Source organism: Apteryx mantelli, chromosome 4 (genome assembly GCF_036417845.1).
Source record: "Apteryx mantelli isolate bAptMan1 chromosome 4, bAptMan1.hap1, whole genome shotgun sequence".
Classification (NCBI taxonomy): Eukaryota; Metazoa; Chordata; class Aves; order Apterygiformes; family Apterygidae; genus Apteryx; species Apteryx mantelli.
This window is the reverse complement of record NC_089981.1, coordinates 28,766,356-28,786,813: the sequence shown is the minus strand read 5'-3', so window position 1 is coordinate 28,786,813 and position 20,458 is coordinate 28,766,356. Positions and strand designations below refer to the sequence as shown.

Sequence of the window (20,458 nt, the reverse complement as noted above, 5' to 3'; positions counted from 1 at the left end):
AAAATGGGAAGAATTGTCTGACATACTAGGAACTAGATGAATTATTAGCAAGAAATATTTCCAGCCATGTGTGTTCTTTCTGCAGTTAGCCAGCCAGTACAACAAAGGATGTGCAGACCTGAGCTTTAAAAACATCCTCACAACTTACTCAAGACAAATAATAACAAATAATCTGCAAGAACAGAGACTAGCAAAAGGACAAGTGCGATCAGTGAGCTCCTGTTCAGTTTTTCCAGCCACATATTTCTTCTTCATGCATCAAAACAAAAAGCTTTAGATGACCTATCATCTTAAATATATGCAAGGTCACATTTTTCAGGAATTTTTAGGGAATTTGGGGGGGATTTGTGCTAATGTTTAGGACATAGTTTCCCTAAGACATGTAGTCGCTAGCAATTTGTTACAGCCAAATTGTATGTGACAAAGATCCAGAATTAGGCATGCATTCACATATCAAACTTGAAAAGTGAGGCTGGGTAAATAATGTCTGTTACTGGTGTTGCATAATTCTGAACTCTGTTATAAATCATTACCAGGTGGGATCCAGAGGGTACTCCATTTGTGCCAAGCCCAATCAACTGTCTCAACTGAGCAAAATGCCTTGTGGGGTACTAGCTTAGAGATTATGGTTTGTTCTTTCTGTTCAAAGACAGGAATTGCCATCTTTTGTCCTTTTCCCTCTTTTCTCAAAGAGCTAAGTCATTATTAAAGCTCTAGTTTCAAAATACTGTGAAAAGCAAGTTTTCCTTGTAAAATAAACTTCCTAGGCCAGGTTAGGTTCTCAGGAATTAAATTAGTTCCTGTAACTAACCTTGAGTATTCATATTTTTTATGATCCTTAATCTAGTTATTCAGGCCCTGATCTTGCAGAAGTTGCATCACTAAGAGTTTTATGAGGACAGAGGGGTTTCTGAAAATGGATCTGCTAGCAAGGACACTTATGTCTGTGCTGATTTATATCTGTTTGGCTGGGGATCGCGTGCGATAGCACATCCTTTCGTAACAATCTTGATTTCTTTGGTAATTGATATATTTATTATCTTAACAGATCCATTTTTCTCCTGTGACCTAACTGTTGGCTGGTTTCTGTATTGCTAGCTGTATTTTCTTTCTTTTAATTTTCTAAGAAAAGAACACTTCATTGTGTGCAGTTGCACACATTGTTTGTATGTAGTTTCAAACACTTATTATTTTTTTTTTCTTTTGCTCTATACCAGAATAAGTGCAATGAGTAGAATCTGAAATATTACACTTCTAATTAGATTTGAATCTCTTGGAGAGTGTCTAATACAATGGGATTAAGACTGCCTGCTATTCTAGTACCAATTAAAAATGAGAATTGTTTCCAAATACAGCTATTCCTGAGGTTTGTTATTTGGCAAGGTAGCCGACAAAATTTGACAGAAGTTCTTTGCTTTATTGTTTTGCAGGGGAGAATGGGTTTGTACACTTTGCCGTAATCCGGTGAAGCCAGAGGTAGAATATGATTGTGAAAATACACGTTACAGCCACAGTTATAAAGCACAATATGGCCTTGATGACTATGACCAGAAGGTGGGAATAACTATATACTGTACTATATAGAAAAAGAACATATGATCTCAGTATACGGCTTTGCCTCTTCGTTGAAAATATGACTGTTCTGACTTGGTTGCTACTAGAACATTTCAGCGGACAGTAAATACAACAAAGACATTAACTTAAAGTTCAGTTATATCATTCTCTTCTTTCTAGAAATTGGGATCTGGAATCCCTTTCTCCTCTGAACAGGAAAGGCACACTCAGCAGCAGCAGAGCAAGCTTCCATGAATCGACTTTGCCTGGCTCTCTGCCACTGAAACTTTTCCTTTAAGACTTGGCATCCTCTCAGACATCTACTTAGGCCAGTTGCAATGATATATTTGTAATGTGGACAGCTTTTGACTATCAGTTGGATTGAAATCAGTTCACTTCATATAGACTATTAGTAACCTTTAAGATGATATTTAGGCGCTGTTAACTCAGCCCAGATGAAAGCTTGTATTCTTTGCATCCCCATTACCAGTTTCCTCTAATAAATTTCTCATGGAAAATAGTTTTTCTTAAAGTCCATTTGGTGTCAGGAAGCAAGAAGTTCCAAATACATGTCCTGTGTATGTGAGTGACAGCCGGACAGGGAGGCTAAGTCCACACAGCTGGGTGCAGATGCTGAGCTGGCCCTGCACTAATTAAATCTAGGATTTGATGCTAGTCTAGTCTGGGCTCTATACATAAAGACAACAAGAATTGTTCTTAAAGCACTGCAGCCCCATGGCAAGGCCTGTGAGCCTAGCCACAGTACCACACAAATTCATCCGTTTCCAGACATGAGCTACTATGTCCATATGGAGTTGAGTATAACTTCTGGACTTCTATGTGATCCCTGTCTCTATTGCATTGGGTACAACTGGCCAGAAATAGCTGTGATCTGGGCATTGATTAATGAAGTGTTAATTAGAAAAATGGAGTGAATCAGAAATTCCCTTGTTCGGTTAACAGTCGTGGTTTATGAACTGCTTTGCAGCACATTTCTTGGCCTCAGTGAAAAAAACAGAGGAAGAGTAGTATAAGTATTTTGCAAGTTAATGTTAATGATGAATGATTAAACATAACCATTTTCATACAGTGCTGCTAACTACATAACTTATACCTGAATGTATGACTATGAACTGAGTGAAACATTTTCCATTAAATTGTTTCCATACTGTTGCTGCTGTTCTTTTAGTCAAGAGCCAAGGAAGAGTGAGTACAGAAGTGGAGTGCAGAAAGGAGATAGGGATGAATTCTGAAGAGTTTCCATCTAATAATAAAAATGAATTTTCAGGAAAGATGCATGCATACAGAAAAAAAATCAGATAATCCTTCTTTTCTTCCCTTTCATTTATTATCCTCACTTTCAAAACTGCTAAAATGCTATATGATGCCCCCAAGTTAGTGAGGTGTGCCATCTTGCATCAGAAATGCACAAGTTACATAAAACACCCTTATCATTAGTATGACATGGATTAGCTAAGGGCAAGGGCAAAACTCTCTTGCTTTGAATTAAAACATATTTCAAATCTGGGTTTTACAGAAGTGTGAAAAGCTGCTGCTTTCCCTGTTCTGCAGTAGCCTGAGCCTCCCATTCCATGAGCCCGTCAGCCCCCTGGTAAGTACTGCACGCGCGTGGGCCGGGGGAATCCAGGGCATACTGTGGTGCTGCTCACAAGTTCTTCCTTTGCCTTCTCACAAGACGTTCATTAGCGCTCTTGCTGAACGGTCTTGCATCCCAGGGGTAGGTGTATCCCTCTTGCAAGTGATGTGAAGTTGCCAGTTCAAAGGCAGGTAAATACTGGCAAATGTTCTTAGGCCAGGTTTGGGTGTTAAAGATGCTTGTAGGACACTAAGGTGAAATGAGGAGTTCTGGTGATTGGAATTTTTGACCTGCTGTGTATATGGAGAACATTACAGTGCCATAAGAGAGATCTGCTTTAGAAATAATCCTGGCTCAAGTTTTGATCCAGAAAAATTTAAGGAGTGGTAACAGGTACTCATTGAAATAAACTTTTGCTGGACTTTAAAAAGAGAGTACAGTACCGTATTTGTAGTCACTCTAGGGAGACTACTTCCCACAGTATCAACTGCCAGTATCTCAGCGCATTATTTTTATATTAGCTAATTGTCAGTGTTACATATATTATTGATTATGGTTAAATGACAACAGTTATATCATGGGATAAACTTTAGGAAGTGCAAATAGCAGAATAGTCACTGAAGTCTGCTGTTTTCAAGATCAATCTTGCAAGCAAATATATTTTTAATCAAACCTAAAAAGGCAAGCAGGAAGATGATGTGTAAGTGCAGATGCTAAGAGATTAGAGCTCTCTTCCTTGCTCTGCAAGGAATCCTCTGCAGTGACTTCTATCCAAGTTTGGATAGAAGTCACTGGAGATGAAACATTTTAATTAAAAAGGTTACATCTGTTTACCTGTATTTTATTCTTATTGCAGGCTCGGCATTATTATCAGATCATAAAAAGGCCAATGGATTTGTCAATCATACGAAAAAAGCTGCAAAAAAAGGACAAATCCCACTATTCAGCTCCTGAGGAACTTGTGACTGACGTGCGTCTCATGTTTTGGAACTGTGCAAAGTTCAATTACGTACGTATCTAATATGCATGGATGAGAGCATATAAACTGGAGCGTTGCTCTTTCAAGCTGTCACACTGGTGTAACTGTATTGGTTCCATTGACATCAGATGTATGACTGGGATAAACAGAAGGATTAATCTTTTTTTTTTTTTTTTTTTTTTTAACTCTTTGGAAATTATATAGATTTGTTAATGACAAAAGTGCTGTATCTGAGAACTGGAGCTGTGTATGGTTATAAAATTAAAGAAGGATGTCTTAGCTGACAACTTTCTGGAATGATGCTGGGTTTACTGTGAGAAGCCAGGCGTATCCAGCAAAACAGCTAGCAGAATGCAGGTGCATAGAAATTCCTAAGCAATGAAGATGGCTATTCTTTCTAGTCCACTGCACATCTCTTTTCTTATAGGTGCAGAAATGTTTTCCTTAATAGCAGCATTTGGTTTTTACTTACATTGTAAATGCAGAGGGACTAATGGGCTGTAGAAAGCCCATAGGAGACTAATGGGAATGTAGCAGACAGAACCAAGGCAAAATGTTAGGGTAGGGTAGGAATTTGTTTCTGATCCTTGATGACTTCAGTGTGCAATAACACTAAATGATTATTTATTCTCTTACAGCCCGATTCGGAGGTTGCTGAGGCTGGACGATGCTTAGATGTATTCTTTGAGGGCAAACTGAAGGAGATTTATCCAGACAGACATTTTCCTTCGATGCAACAAGAAGACTCTGATTCTGAAGATGTGGAGAGTCAGAATAACAAAATGCCCTCCAAAGACTTCCAGTGGCCATCATATGGACAGGAGTGTGTTCAGCCTAAAAGGAGACGGCGCCATGCTGTAAGAATGCAAAAGCAAAAGCATTTGGTTGCTAAGTGGCCACCCTGCTAATTCTGTTTACAGCTACTGATGGGAAGTTTTGACAGTGCTGTGTGGGAAAACTGTCAAGCTTCTATCCCATAGATGTGATCAGTTCTACAACTTTATGTCAAGATCTTCTTAGTGGAATAAAGTGTCAGTTGTGTATAAATGTGTGAGCTTGAGCAAGTGAAATCTTTCAGGCCACACAGTTATCTTCTTAGCAGAAAACACTGTCAAGTTTTTTTAAAAAAGGCTAAACCCTCTAGCTATTCACTATTTGTTTCCTTTGTACACAGGGAAGTGAAAAAAATAAAAGAACGATGTTTCAGCCAGCTAACAGCCTTCCTCAGGTATGACCTCCTGAAGATACCAGATTTGCTATGAGGAATCCAGCAGCATAACTGACAGAGTTAAGGTGTGTGGGAGGAAAGCAAAGCACTCGGGCTGTTAACTTAACCTCTCCTAATCTGCTGACCATATGCCTTATTTCTAGATCTTATGGATAGATAAGAGATCCAAAGTGTCTGAATCTGTCAATATTCTATCTGTTAAATCACATATATGTTTTGCAGTGTTTACACTGAAGTACTAATGTTTTGGTGATAGGCAATGATGATTAATAATAAAAGTAACATATTAATAATATTTAATACTTCTGTACCATTTTATAACCTGTTTAACATGACACTTTTATAGAGCACAGGTAACCATGTAATAATCTTATAACCTCAATGTGAATGTTGGCCATGTTTTATGATAGATACTGTGTGTGGTCATAAAAGACTTAATCCTGTTGTTTTATTCAATGATTTTTCTGGGAACTTAACTGAGTAAGGCCTGTGGGGTACAGTCTAATGTGATTATCTGATTAGTTGTTTCTTTCGAAGCAGAGCATTTTCATTAAATCATAAAAGAGCAAGTGCTAATAGTGCTAATATTAAGGCTCTGTGTGAGCTAATTTTGAGTGCATGCTGGATGCTCTGTTTGCAAAGAATAATTCTTCTAGTATCTAATTCATGCTCTGTAAAGCAGTGTGGGATTTCTTGAGTCTCAAAGGCAGCATTTTTGTACAACCCAAACCAGTTGCTTTTCTTTAAAGCAGCTTTGGAGTTTAGTAAACTAACTATGAAACAATTTACATGGTTATGGAAGTGCCTATAAAATAATCATATACTCCCAATTTTCTCTTTGGTTATTTCTTGTAGTTGTGATTACTAATAGTGCTAGAGGATAATGATAATGTCTGTATATAGAAGCTCATACAGAATGAAAGGATGTCTAAGCCTTTGTTTTCCTAAATTACACAATCTATTGGCAGAACACCACCAAGGGCTGGAATAGCAACTTCACAGTTCACTTGAGCAAAAGGTTGCATGTAATTGTAAAGACCAAAGGGTGGGATAGGTAACAAAACATGATGCCTGATCAGAAAGTGATAGTTTGCAAGCTGCCTCCCACCTCTTCCAGAAGCAGGTGAGCAAGATCTTCTGTTGGCCAATGCTTTCTTCCTCTGTGTGTGTGTGTGGTTTGGGGGGGGGGGGGGGCAGAGTGTGTGTCTTCCTCCTTAGTTCTGCCGAGTGCTGTAAAGCTGGGCCATGGTCTGGCTCTGAGAAAAAAGAGTTGTTGCAGATCCCATGCACAGTTAAAGCTCGTTTTAATTAGTTTCCTGTAAATAAAGATGATATTTTCAGCATAGTTTATATGGGTTATTTGGTCTGGTAACCATGTATGTTATTTTAGATAACACTTTAAAGTAAAGGTTTATATATGAAATAATAAGACTTGAATGTTATATTCTGCTATCTATGTGACTTATTGTTTCCCATTAACTTGGTAGTGAGCTGATGTTTTCTTTGCTTTGAAAAAATAAAAGTCTGGATATTATAAGATGACTGGAAAACTGAGAGATGAAGGGATGCCCTTTACATTTTCCGAATTCCTTATGTGTTTGCTTTCTATCAAAATCATGTTCTCGGAACAGTAAGTGTCTTGCCACAGGGAAATGAGTGCAGGTTTGTGACTGAATTAATCACCCATATCTGTGCTACAGGTATTACCTTTTCTCAGATGGTAATTAATTCCTCCACCAAAGACCTCTTTTGCCATTAACAGTGCAAAAATGATATGCTGTATAGTCTTCAGCCAAGGGCAAAGGTAAAAATGGGAGAGACTATGGACTTATCAGTTCCTTTTTCCTGCAAGAGCAAAGTCAACAAGAGCCTGCTTCTTTCTTAAGTGTTGTAGGTTTGTTAACTGTGCCATTAGTTTTGGAGAACACCTGTTTTAATCAAGTTTATCCAGGGTATATTACACTTTTATTAAAAATGAAACATACCAATTTGCTGACATACAGACTATCCCTTGAATGAGTTCTGGCAGGATTTTAAGGCTTGAGCACCCTTAAGGCTAACTTGGTTCAGTTACTTCTCTAAGGCATAGCAGTAGTTTAAGAAAATATTCATAAGCTTTGCGTCACGCTAGTAAGCAGAAAAAACCCTGAAGTTATAAGCTTGACTCTCAAAACCAAATCCAGGGCTCAGCAACTTCAGAATGCAGCGTATGTCATAAGACGTAACATCATCCATCACAGAGGGGGCTGGCTTGTGGTGTCCGTCTGCTGCGGCACCGTGCCACCAGTGTCTGTGCTTCCTCTGGATGTTGAAGTCCAGCGACACACGGGTACAGGCACTGACAGGTATGAAAGGAAGGGTGTCTCTTCTAAAATCAGAACAGCCTGTGTGGCCCAAACACAGGGGAAAGGTTTGGTAGTTTGTTTTTCTTCTATCGTGCAGACTGCCTCACAATCCAGAGTATGTAGGAAGGGGGGTGGGGAGGAATCACTGAAATTTCCCATTAGAAGTAAGTATAGCAGAAACATCTGCCAGGAACACTGTGGGAATCCCAGTGAGTGCGCTAGGCTCCTGGAAATGCAACCAAGGGCAGAATTTGGTAATGGGTTACACATAGAATGGGAAAATCCTCTTCATGCTTAAGCAGTTGGAAAAGAGATTAATTACACTTCAGTAATAGGTCTGTAGAAGAAGAAATGACAGCTACAAATTTGACTTTCATTCCCCTACAGACAATTTCAAAGTTGTACTTCTTCCAGTATGATTAAAGCAGAATGAATGACGTTGGAGTTAATGCAAACAGGTGTTTAACAATTCAGATTACTGAATGATTGCATGTTTGTATATGTAATGTGCTTTGCTGAACAATAAAATTTGTGAAATGTATTTTTGCACATCAATCTGAAGTTTTTGCTCTAAATACTTTTGCTTTCAATTCATATACGGATTATATAACATCATTTAGCACTTATTAGCTTAGCTACTGATAATTAGTGATGGCAAAGCAGAATGGTTGTAAAAGCAGTTATGCTAACACAGGCAATCGGTTTTCTATTTTGTGCTGGAATTCTCAATATCAATTAGATATTTTTGCTTTTTGTTTTTCAATTAGTACAAATTAGTGACAACCAAAGGCACTATCCACAAGTAACAAAAAATGTTTGTAGTTTACATGTATGTATGCATTAAAATGCCATGAAACATTACACTTGCTAGTAAGATGAAAAAACTTTTCCAGTGTAATTGATCAGAAGGAATCAAAAAAGATATTTTAAAATTGAAAATGCTGAAAGTTGAAGAATTATAGAGTAATTTCAAAAAAATAGAAAAAAAAACATGCTATTAGCAAAAAAGTCAAGCAGCCTGCAAATTTTTTTCTATCATTATTGGTTCCTCCCAATTTGTTTGTGGGAGTATAAAACTATCAGCATAAACTTTCTGACCTGGCGGCCTACTGGCTTGAGGGAAAAAGAATTCTTTCAGTGGTTGTTTTAGAGCTGTAATGCTCTTTAAAACATAGTTAAGACAGAATTTGTAGATATAGGTAACTTTGTATTTAATATATAAACTGGAAAAAATAGGCAAACTTTTGGGCACACAGTTCCTTCAAGTGTGAAATACAGGCAATAAACTTCAAAACTAAATATCATCTGAGTTTCTCTGAATTTCATTAGATATCATTGAGACCATCTGAGGAAAAATAAAAATAGTTGATAGCTGTGGGAGCTAAGGAAGACGCACATCTTTTGAAACTACCTTGTAGATCAGGAGCAAGAGATGAGAAGTGGAGTGATTGTTTTGTGAGAAATGTTACTCTGCTGTCTGTTACTGTCCTTTACTAAATGCTTATGAAAGTTCTTTTTGGCATGTAGTTATGTGTATTTTCATCTGCTGAGTTTTTATGAGAGCATTTAGTAAATTGGATGAAGTTTATACTGGGATATGCAACCGTAGGAAAATAGGATTTGGCTGGCTCTGTTGTGAAGAGTATTTATTGTGGTGGGAGTCCTTACTGTGGAGATGCGAAATTGCAATGCTCTAATCCGTTGCCAGCATCTAGCTCCACTTGCTCCATTTTGGTTCATCGTGTTTGAAAATGAGGTATTTTCAAACAACTTCTCCCTGCATAGGGTGTAGTTTGTAACAAGATTCTATGTAAATTCTGCGTCATGGTAGATTTTTGAAAGAAAAGACCTTTTTAGATTAAGAAGATGCGATATGCAAGTGTTATTCCCACAGCAAACAGGGTAGTGCCTGAAGGCCAGGGAGTATTTCACAGCTTTTTGAGATTGTTTCAGATAGTTCATAGTTTTACTGAAGTAGCAACACCGATTTATGGTTGTGCTGTGTATTGTAGTTTGTAAGTTACTGTTCTTGACCTTGATTATAATGTTTAGGAAAACTGTGTCAGTACAGAAGTATCCCAGAGGCAGCCTGACACTGAGGCAAAGGTTATTAAATTTGTTGTGGAGGTCTGTGAGGGAGTCCAGGTTTCCAGCACAGGTGATAAAGATGTCACTTAAGTATTTTAGGCATGACATAGGTGCTGTATTCCCATATGGTCTGTGCTGATGTAATATATGTCCTTTATTGCAACACTCCCTTACTTAATGTTCTGAGGTGAGCATTATTTACCACACTAGAATGACTTTTTGACAATGTTTCTCACTAACAGAGCTGTGAATTCACTTTAGACTTTAAAAAGCCACCATTTTTTAGACAGTGACATTGGGGCAGGAAATGAATCATACTTGAACATTTTTCTTCCATCTTTGCTTATCAGCCTACTCTTGCTTATGATGAAGTGAAGAGCAGGAGTAGTTCTTTCATCTCTTACAAATTCAGTACTTGCTCGTTATTCCATGATACCCTGCTCTGAAAAACCAGCATTGGTGCTCTTTCGTTTTTTTATAGTAGACTTGGTAGAGCTTCTTGATAAAGCACAAATATGGTCAGAAGACCCCTTATGGGAAATTTACAGTGAAAACATTGTAAAATATTCAAAACAGAGCTGTGTGGACCATAACTCTGAAACCGGGTGAGGTTTGCTCCCATGCATGGACTTTATAACAGAGTTTGCTGGTTGCCAGGTCTTGTGCTGACTGCCTGCACTGGGCTGAACTTCTCTCATGGCTGAATAAACATACTGTTCTAACAGTCTTTCAAGCATTGAATTATTCTCATAGAAACTGCTAGAGCTTGATCTGGTTTTAGATTAGACCCAGCAAATGTCTGTACAGTGCAATAATGAAAAAGCGCCAGAACAGTGCTATCTTTAGACACTGAAAATAAGACAGATAAAGTGTGTTATATTAGGCAAGATAAGGAATTGGAGTGGAGGGATATTTTATGTACTCATTTCTGGATCATACTGTACTTTGTAAGTCAGTGTGTTCACTCTATAGGTAACCATACTTTCACTCTTTCTTATAGTTATTAATGTTTCTTGCAGCAGCATTAAAACAGACCTAAATTTAACAGAAGGAAACAGTTTATGCTCATGTATATACTGTATTGCATATTCTGTGGTGCATGATGCAACACTTCTGAATTTACAGATCGCTGGGCCAAGCTAAACAGTTTTCTCCTGCAGCTGAACAGCAAATGGAAAACACCTATAATCTCTATAATGAAAATACTAATAGAATGTGACCATACCTATAAAACCAGCAGGCTTTGCAAAAGTGTTCTGTAAATCACAGAAATTAAAGGTAAACAAAAACCTTAGGATATTTTTTTCTGGAGTACAAATAAAGCAACAATATAGAACTTAAAGTGAAAAATCAATTCAGAATTCATCCTCACTTTCTACTTGAACTCAACTCTGTGCTGCATCTTAGCACATAGTTGTAAATACCTTGGCCGTCTGCAGGACAGTATATTCCAACATACAGATGGGCTTCACTTTATGAGAAAAAATATGAAAAAAAGTCAGTGCCTTAAACACGGGCTCCTTCTCTGTTTCTTTTCTCCATGGTCTCCGAGGGCTTTAGGAGCATTGGCAAACTGGCTTTCACCCATGTTTGTGATGTACTTAAGAAATATTTCCCATTTACAATTGTGAAAAACAGAAGTGCGATCAGCTGATGGAGCCAAGTGAGTGGCAGAGATGTATAGTGAATATGGCCCTCAGCACTGGTTGCAGTATTAACCTCTTGTGGTGTTACACTGAAGTAGTGTGAGACGTTCAGGTCTGGGGTCCAAAGCCAAAGGCATTTCTTACAGAGGAGGGGATTCAGCTCTGGCAGTGCACTGCTGTGCTCTGCAGATGGCTCATGAGATTTGTGTTTCCAGCTCTGGAGTGGCACTGGGAATCACACGTTCCTTTTCTTACCTACAAGAAAGTTGTATCTAGCGAAGGAGAAGCAGACAGCACTCAATATACTGCTGCAAAACTTTCTCACAGCTCAGGAGCAGCCACACTGGCATGGGCAATTTGGATACTACAACGATTGTCTCCACCTGTATGAGGTTATCCCAGGATAATTGCAAGCAGAATGGATTCCCTTCAGAGAATGTGCTCATAAAGGCCTCCTCAAAGTAATATACCATTCAAGTAAAAAGAAAGGCTTCATCTCTTTTTTCTGACCTCCCAAATGCCACAAAAACCTCGGCAGTGCTGTGCTGCTGACTGGCACGAGTCTGCTGGGCACGGGACTGCCCTTCTGAGCCGCCTGCCTCGCTGCCTGGTCGCGGCTCTTGCATCACGCTCCAAGCTGGTCCCTCTCCACTTGCGCTGTGTCGCGTTGCATCATGCCAGCCCGCGCCCCACACGTGCACAGTATGAGGGAGGCCTCTAATCCCACCGGCACTGCGGAGGCTGGCCCAGCGGCAGCCTGCTGGAGGGAGACAAGCACCTGGGACACACTCAGCCCCTGAGCTGGGAAAAGCAGAGCTCCGGCACAGCCTTCATCTACTGTCTGGATGACTAATACAGCAGAGGCATATTTAAGGGAAGGAGAATATAATTTCTGTCCTTTCACTGGTCCTAATTGGGAAATACTGTAAATATCTGAGTGCATTTATATTCCACAGAACTCAGTCTTCTACTTCTCTGGTTAGAGTAGAGAAGATATCTCCAGAATTAGCTTGATTCTGTGCTTACTGTATTTTACTGCTTCCAAATAATGCATGTGCACTTTACAAATAAGTTTATATTGTTCCCTCCCTCTTCCCAGCTGTCAGTCCTGTAACACCCTTTTCCTTATTCTGAGTTAAGGTCTCCTGCATTACTGATGCAGCAATTTGTCATTAAATGACCAGCTGATCAAATTGTTTCCTCAACAGTAGATGTGCAAATGCAATGAAGACTGACTGATTTAGCTGAAGTCACTCAGCTAGTTTAGCCTTCAGACCCTCCCTTATGAAGGGTGAGAAATAAGGGGAGAAGATATCAGGAAGAAAAGACTCTTGGAACGGGGGTGATGGAGACTGTGAGTTCTAATCTTGGGCATATTTTATTTTAATTCCCATACAACAAAATGGTTCTGGAGCTGGAGACCCCCAAAGCATTGGCTCCTGTGTTCATAGTACTTTACAGTGTCAAGACTGCAGTTCTGATTTTAAAATGCTTCCTGATAATTAGCTGGTTTCTGCTTTGTGTTACAGTGTCTCATCACATGGGAACAAAAGGAGAATTCAAGTGTAAAGGTGGGTAAATGCAGAAGGGCAATGCTATGGGGATGGCACTGCAATATCATTGTTTGATTTTGATTTTTTCTTCTTTTTTTACAATAGTCAGAGAAATAAAACACTGTTTATACCTGTGTCCCCAATGGTTTGAGCAAAAGTGCTTCCACATCTCATATGAAAAGATTAAGATGCTCACACAGAGGTAATGGGCAAGGGGGAAGATAACCTTTTTTTCTCCCTCAGTTAGCCGTTTGCAACCAGCTCTGTGTTTTCCTAGGGTCCTCAAAAGTATTTAGGTATTGCTTGCTCCCGGAGATGGTGGCACAGCCTGGAGGGGTCAGTAAAGTTGCGTGATGCAGCAAAGCTCAGCTTTTCCCAACATTCCCTTTGGACCAAGCGACATCCATAAGGCTATTTCTCATCTATCCTTTGTCTGTCTGTTATCTATCCCCCATTAATGGGAGATGCACCCCTCTGGGGGGAAGTGTTGCGCAGGTTTGGCAGGCAGGCTGTTAAGCGGAGTTGGTACTTCTAAAACAAGGCAATTGGCTCCCTCTGTTGATTGCAGCATGATTTTAGTTGTAAGCAACAAGAACTCTCCTCTCTCAGGTCCCAGAGGTTCCCGTATCATTGTGCCTTTTAGTTTTAATGTGTTTTCTTTCCCTCTGAAGTAGCTACCAAACTGTATGTTCCCCTTTAGCTTAAAATCTGTACAGACCTTTACAAAGATTAATATATGTATTTATAACAGAGAATCAAACTGTAATGTGGCAGCTGAGTATAAGCATTTTAGGTAAGACCTCCATAAAACCACAATTACACCTATCTGTTTCCGTTAAGTATCCTGTAGAAAACAGTTAGAGTTTATGTATCTCATGATAGCGCTCTCAATCTGATATTATGGGGAAAGAGGGAAATTATGTTTTCCCCTTTGTTTTCTTTCTAGAAGAAGACTGTGCTTAAATTCAAATATATGAGAGAACCAAACTGAAAGTGTTTGTCAAATAAGCTTACTTTGTATATGGCTAATGTCAGAACATAGCAGAGTTTTCCAAAAGTCTGTCTAACCCTTATGCACCAATTAAGGAAAAGACAGAGCAGTCGCATTTCTAATAAAGCTGTGGCCATGTAAATAGACATATAACAATAAATAAACACATAACGGTTTTTAAATATACATCAAAGCTGTTGGATATAAAAATAGCTTGGTAAATAGCTGTAAACTGAATTATCCTTGAGAAGATATACAAATAAGCTTTACTGTTATGACCTGACCGATATGTGATTATTTGACTAGACTCTCACCTGGGCTAAATCAGTGAAGACTTCAGTGGAGAACTCTGAAAGGCCGATCCCCACTGTGGCAGGACTGACATACTGACTCGGAAAGAAGTACTTCTCTAGAGCCAGAAAAGGAACTGATTTGGGACACTGTGGAAAAAAGAAAACTGGACCAGGGAACCTGTCTGGGTTTTTTGTTGTTGTTTTTAACCAGACATTTATTGGTAACCATCTTAGGAGCATTAGTGTTAGGATATTTGATATTACATAGTTCTAAAAAGGGCAGCTTGGAGGGATTTGACAATCTGGGCACAACTGTGTTACCTAGCGAAACGTAAGCTCCTAGAGCCTTTTGAAATGTCCTCAAGTATCCTGCCCACCTCAGTGGCCGGCTACGAAGGGCTTGGGTTTCCTCCAGGTCCTCTGTTGTATCTGCCCCCCCCACGTAGCTGTTGCAGGTACCTTATGGCATCTCAGATGTCGCTTGGCATGATTTGTGTGCTTCTGGAGAGTCGATAACCTTGTTCCTGCTTTTCCTTTCAGGAAGAATACATGTAATCCCGTTACTCAGCATGAGCCTGTGTTATAAAGAGGAAAAGCAGCCTAATTTAAGCGTGAATGATGACTTCTGTAAATGCTTGGAAGTTATTGTGGATTCTCTATGGTTTTTGAGCACATTTGAAGGTACTTGAGACTTTCAGTAGCTTTATGAAGACAACATGCTTTATCTCTCCAGTAGATACCCACGTTTGTCGGGGCCTTTCTCACTGCACGGGCTGATTAGATCAACTGGTGTGCCAGGGCCCCTGACCAGGTGTTCCAGCTGCAGGCATCGTTAAACATTGGTACCAGTCGGTATCGTCACATAGCCTAGGATCTTCTGACTTTGCAGTAGCAGCCTGGAAAGGGTCACACTAAATGTGCAATTCCAGGCTCAGCTGCCTGCCCCGTGGTTTGACCCTGCGAATATTGCCTCAGTAGCGGGCTCTCTGGGCCTGCTACAGGCATTGCAGTTTACGTGGTACCAGTAGATGGAGCTAAAAGACTCCAATCACTAAAGAAATGGCAAAATTAAAGTTGAAGATGAAGGCTAAGGTTTTGCCATTTTCATGTGCTGCTAATATTTGCCCTGTTATGACATTTTTTCCCCTCGAATGAACCTGCATTGAGAAAGTAATATAAGTGGAGCACTTTACAAGCTTTGAGAAGTCAGGTTGCCTAAAAAAATTTAGATGAGCATTTCCTGTTTTGTTCTTCTGCTCAAAGGATGCTTCCTGAATTTCACCCACTGTGATGACACTGCAGCTGTTAGTGTCACATTGTCACTGTCATGGCAAATAGTTAAAGATACTGGCACTTTATAAGCTCATTATGCTCTGTGCTGTGAGGGGTGTAAAAATTCCTGTGCATCTGTAAGCGGGCTTTTACTAGATTTGTAGCATCATATGATAACCCACATAATTTTCCACCTCTTGTAATTGTTTCCTCTGGTGTTGCTACCAGTATGCGGGAACTGGTGTTACTTCATCTACTGCTTATTTAATGCCACACTTAACAGAGAAAAAAATAACTTTTTGCAGGTGCAAAGGAGAAAAGCATGTACATTAACGCATTACAACACAAGATAAATATTTAGATAAATGGGAAGGATATCTAAAGCTTTACTGTGGACTTTCCTTTAGTACACACTTATAGTGGATTCTGTTCAAAGCCCAGCTAAGGGGCACAGAGGAATAAGAGCTCTCAGAAATTCTCCATCCAGATAGAGAAATTTAGATGTCACATGTCAAACATAATCTGACCTCAGTGGTGTCAGCCTATTCCTTAATAGGCATTTTTCATCCTTGAAAAAACTGTTCTTTTGAAACAATGCCTCCTTTCAAGAACTTTGGCTTAGTATTATGGCATGAAGGTCAAGACTGTGTTGTACTGACCGAGAGGAGCACTGCAGCTTTCTCAGTGTTGTTTTACTTTATATGTGGCTCTTACTTGTACTTAACCTTTTGAACTAAAAAGATGAAATATAGTATGAGAAAGTATCATCATCCATGTGAGGCTTTGATGTGTTTTCTCTTTTTGCCTTACTATTGTTGTTGTATTGGGGTAATATTGAATGCTTATTCTCCTATTAACTGATGCCATTTATTTGAAAGAAATATTTGCTTTCCTACTGCTATTGGTCTTCAAGTTTCCTGGCAAGGAAACAGATAATTTCAGCTTGAACCTTTCAGTAGAAGGAATACAGATGCATTCAATGTGTTTCCTCTGTACAGGCTACCAAAAGGGATAAACAACTGATGGGCCTGTATGAGACTGTGAACGAGCCGGGTCAGCTCAACCCAGACACAATGGAGGTAAATTACAACACAGGCAGGCTGGGAGCAACCACCGAGAGCTGGGAAAGGTTATATTCAAACCTCTCAGACCTGAATAGGGGGATTGCTTCTGGTCATAAAAAGAGGCTGCACACTGTAAGTGTGCAATTACTTCAGAAGAGCAATGCTGCTCTAATTGACCCCAAAAGGCAGTTAACTAGTCAGACAGCTGGCCAGAGACAATGGGGCAAAAAAGCCCTGAAAACAGCCCTGCATTACATTAGATTACATATTTTGTTATCACCCAGCCTGGACAAAGCCCTCCTGCCCTTACTCGAGGTGGCTTTGGTGGCTGTGCAAGCTGGCTCATGGCCTGCTTTCCTGGGGGTGGGAGGGACACGGCAGAAATAACGCAGTTACACTGCAGCTGTGCAGGGGAACAGAAATCTGCACTCTAGGTATCTCAAAGGAGTCACCTGGATGATTCACAGTGGTCAAGCATGTGATTTTTCTTCTATACCTGGCAAGTCAGGTACGACCTCTCCTCCAGGAAATGGCCTGTCACAGATGTTCTCATGTCACTGTCACCTCAGGCTCTGCTTGATCTATAACGTATTTTTTGTTGAACTGAAACTGAAGCCAGGCTGGAAAAGATGCCAGAAAGACTAGAGAGATGACTTAAGGAACTGGGCTCTTCCCAAACTGGCCTTGTTTCTAATTAAATAAGCCTTTGTTTGAAGAAAGCTCTCTTAGCATTGGTACGCCTGGTCATAGCTAGCTGTTGGTAGGAGCGGAAGTGGAGGAGCTGTGCCCAGGTTAGACAGACAGATGCCGCAGCTGGGGGCTCTGCCCTGTGGCTCATGCGATGCAGGGAAAAATGAGACAATCTCCCCCCCACCCCCGGAAAAAGGACAGCACAAGTGCCGAAACTTCAGTGGGAATGTCCTGAAATTGTTCCCAAAAGGGGGAGAAGCATGGTTTATCTCTAAACTGTGACAGGAGCCAATTTCACTTGTTTTCAGATTATTCTAGGGCTGACCAAAATAGAGTCCCATGTGTATACATCTAGAAAATGAATAATCTTTCTTAAGGAAAAAATAACCATGTCTACATTGGCATAAAAGGAATGCATATTAATTTGTGTGGAGTAACTGATTCATCTATTACCTTAGTTCTTAAAACTTCAGGTACTAAATGGAGCATAGCTGAGGTCTAATATTAAACTCTGGAAATATGGCCTATCTATTTGAATAATATTGGTTTCAAAGGCCAATTTAATAAGGTGATAGTGATATGTCTAGAAAATATTTTTAAGGCTGGCTTTTTAAATTTCCCTTCTTAAGGATCAGTCCTTACTGAAGTTAGGAAGAGTCAATACTCACTTCAGTGGGAGGTGTCAGACTCTTAGAAAGATACCCAGAAGGCCACATAAGCTAAAAAAAAAAGCCATTTAAAAGATTTTTATTAACTCTGCTAAACTTGATTTACTTTCAGCTACCTTTTAATATCATATATTTGCATAAATCCAGTAGTTTTCCTTTGCTACTCTAGTTACCTCTTATTTAGTATTCTCTTTCCTTTGCCCCTTTATTTTTTCCTTTTTTTTCCCCTCTGTTCAGCTAAGATACTAAAGCTCTAAAACTGTGTACTACATGTACTGGGAGAACCTTGCTGAAACTATTGTGCCATGTACTGCTTAACAATTCAGGAATTCAGTTTTTTCTAGCAGCCTTATAATACAGTGTTTGTTTGTCTGCCGCCTGAAATGTAAGCAAGGGTGCATTCCATCTTGTTGGGTCAACACAAATTTTAATCATGTATGACAAAGGGAGAGGCCATTGAGGTGAGCTACTTTCACTCAGTAAAAGCTGAGATTTCCCTGTTATATTGCTTCAGATACTCTGCAGTAACTTCAGATATATATTTCATAAGGTATAATGAACAGGATAAAAGTGCTTTTTAAAAGAAAATCATTTTCCTTTACTTTTTATTGGAAAATAAAATACACTTCAATCAGACACTTCAGATATTTGTATCCATGAAAGTGAAATGACAATATTTTTAGCATGGAGAATATTATTGCAAAATTCAGAAAAGAAAATGTATAGTTACTACTTTGATGTAGCTTTTAACACTCTAATCCCCAAAGGTGCTGTCTCTTGTGCTGCGAGCTAACTGCAGGAATAACCGTTGCTATGAAGCTGTGCACCTGCTGGTTTCACCGTCTCTCCACTGGTAAGTGACTTCAGGAAAACAATTGTAATTAGCTGAAATATTATTATATGTGATATTCTTAACAAATGTTACCATTTGAGAATATTACTTATATGGAATATAAATACTTTATTTAAGAATAACGTATTTTTCTGAGTTAAACCTATCTGGGTCTGAATTAATCTGATGCCAAACACTAAACTATTTATTATGGGCAGGCCAGGTGGTAACTCTTGTAGTTCAACTTCTTCAACTTTATGAACAGACCAGAACTTATTAACCTACAGTATTGGGCTTGCACTCACCTCTAGGATGTAGCCACAGTTACCAAAGAACATTCCTAAATGACAGTGATGCTATTATTTAAATGGAAGTCAAACAGAGTAGGTGAATTATTTAAAGGGAATGCCAGTTAAACGGAGTAAGCCCATTTGCATTTTTATAGCAAATCAGATATAGAAGTGATTGATCCAACGTTGGGTTGGAAATGCGGAATAGAGTTATGGTTCAGTTACTACCCAGACTGTAGTGATGAGATGTAGAGGGGATAATAGCAAATCTCCGAATGGGAGTTTTCAGGGGAATGCTCTGAATTTCAGTGTTACAGAGTGGTAAGTAGCAACTCTGTGAGTGCCCCCCCCCCCCAAAAAAAAAGCAACAGACGTAGCAACAACTTGAACTCCCCATTAAGTTAAAAAAAACACCTTTTTTCACTCTTTACTGTTTAGTTTCCATATCCAATACAAACTACTTTCAATATTTTAAAATTTAGCAGCTATTTTCCAAATAGATTTCCTCTTATCAGAAAATCACTGAAATGGCATGTTCCCCGTTAAGAATCAGAGAAGTGGAGTAAAAAATTTGCAAGCATCAGGAGCAAACAGCACTGTCCCCACCGTGTGAAAAATCACCGTTTCCAGCTGTGTGTGTGCAGCTGGTTTGTAGGTGCACACGTCTAACTCGCGTGTAGCTGTGTGCGCGACCAGTGCCCAGCGGGGGTGCGCTCCTCGCCCCTCGCCTCTCCCCGCGCGCCCCTGCGGCCCGCGACGCGACGCCGTGCGGGGCGGGGCGAGACCCGCTGCCGGCCCTGCTGCCGCGGCCGCGCCGCCCTTAACAGCCGAGCAGTGACAGAGCGGCCGAACTGCTGCCGTTACCAAGGCGGATGCCAATAAACAGAGCGCGGCGCCTCTCCTAATTGCTGAGCGATTAGGCGACGGGCGGGGGGGCTGGAGGGGCCGAGCAGGCCGAGGGGGAGGCAGGGCGCTGGAGGGGGCCGAGGCCCCTCCCCGCCCGCCGGCGCTGTCCAGCCCCGCGCCCGCGGCGTTTGTCCCCGCGCGGCCCCGCTACTGCCGGCGGGCCGCGGCCGGGGCCGCCAGGGGAGCGCGGCGCGGGCGGGTCCGGGGCGGCGGCGCGGTGAGTGCGGCGGGGGGCCTCGAGCCGCGAGATGGCCGCCGCGCGGCGGGGCGCGGCGGGGCGGGGGCGGCCGTTGCGGGGCGGCGCGGCGCGGGGCCCCCCCGCCATTTCCTGCCCTGGTGAGGGGCGGCCGGCGCGGCGCGGCGGCGGCGCCGAGGGGCTGCTCCCGCGGGGCGGGCGGCGGCGGCGGCGCGCTGAGCCCGCGGCGGGGACCACGGCGAGGCTCGGCAGCGGTTCGCCTGGGC

The 20,458-nt window shown here is 40.8% G+C and overlaps 1 protein-coding gene across 1 annotated transcript in view; it reads left to right on the top strand.

The window, feature by feature from the left end:
• TRIM66 (tripartite motif containing 66) overlaps positions 1-6,407 on the top strand; it is a 51,743-nt gene extending 45,336 nt beyond the window's left edge. Inside the window, exons 16-20 of the mRNA XM_013957905.2 lie at positions 1,431-1,554; positions 3,092-3,166; positions 4,008-4,160; positions 4,769-4,987; positions 5,305-6,407. Coding sequence (XP_013813359.1) covers positions 1,431-1,554; positions 3,092-3,166; positions 4,008-4,160; positions 4,769-4,987; positions 5,305-5,364 — 631 coding nt within the window. The 3' untranslated portion in view covers positions 5,365-6,407. The remainder of the gene's footprint in view (positions 1-1,430; positions 1,555-3,091; positions 3,167-4,007; positions 4,161-4,768; positions 4,988-5,304) is intronic.
• The last annotated feature ends 14,051 nt before the right edge of the window (positions 6,408-20,458 follow it).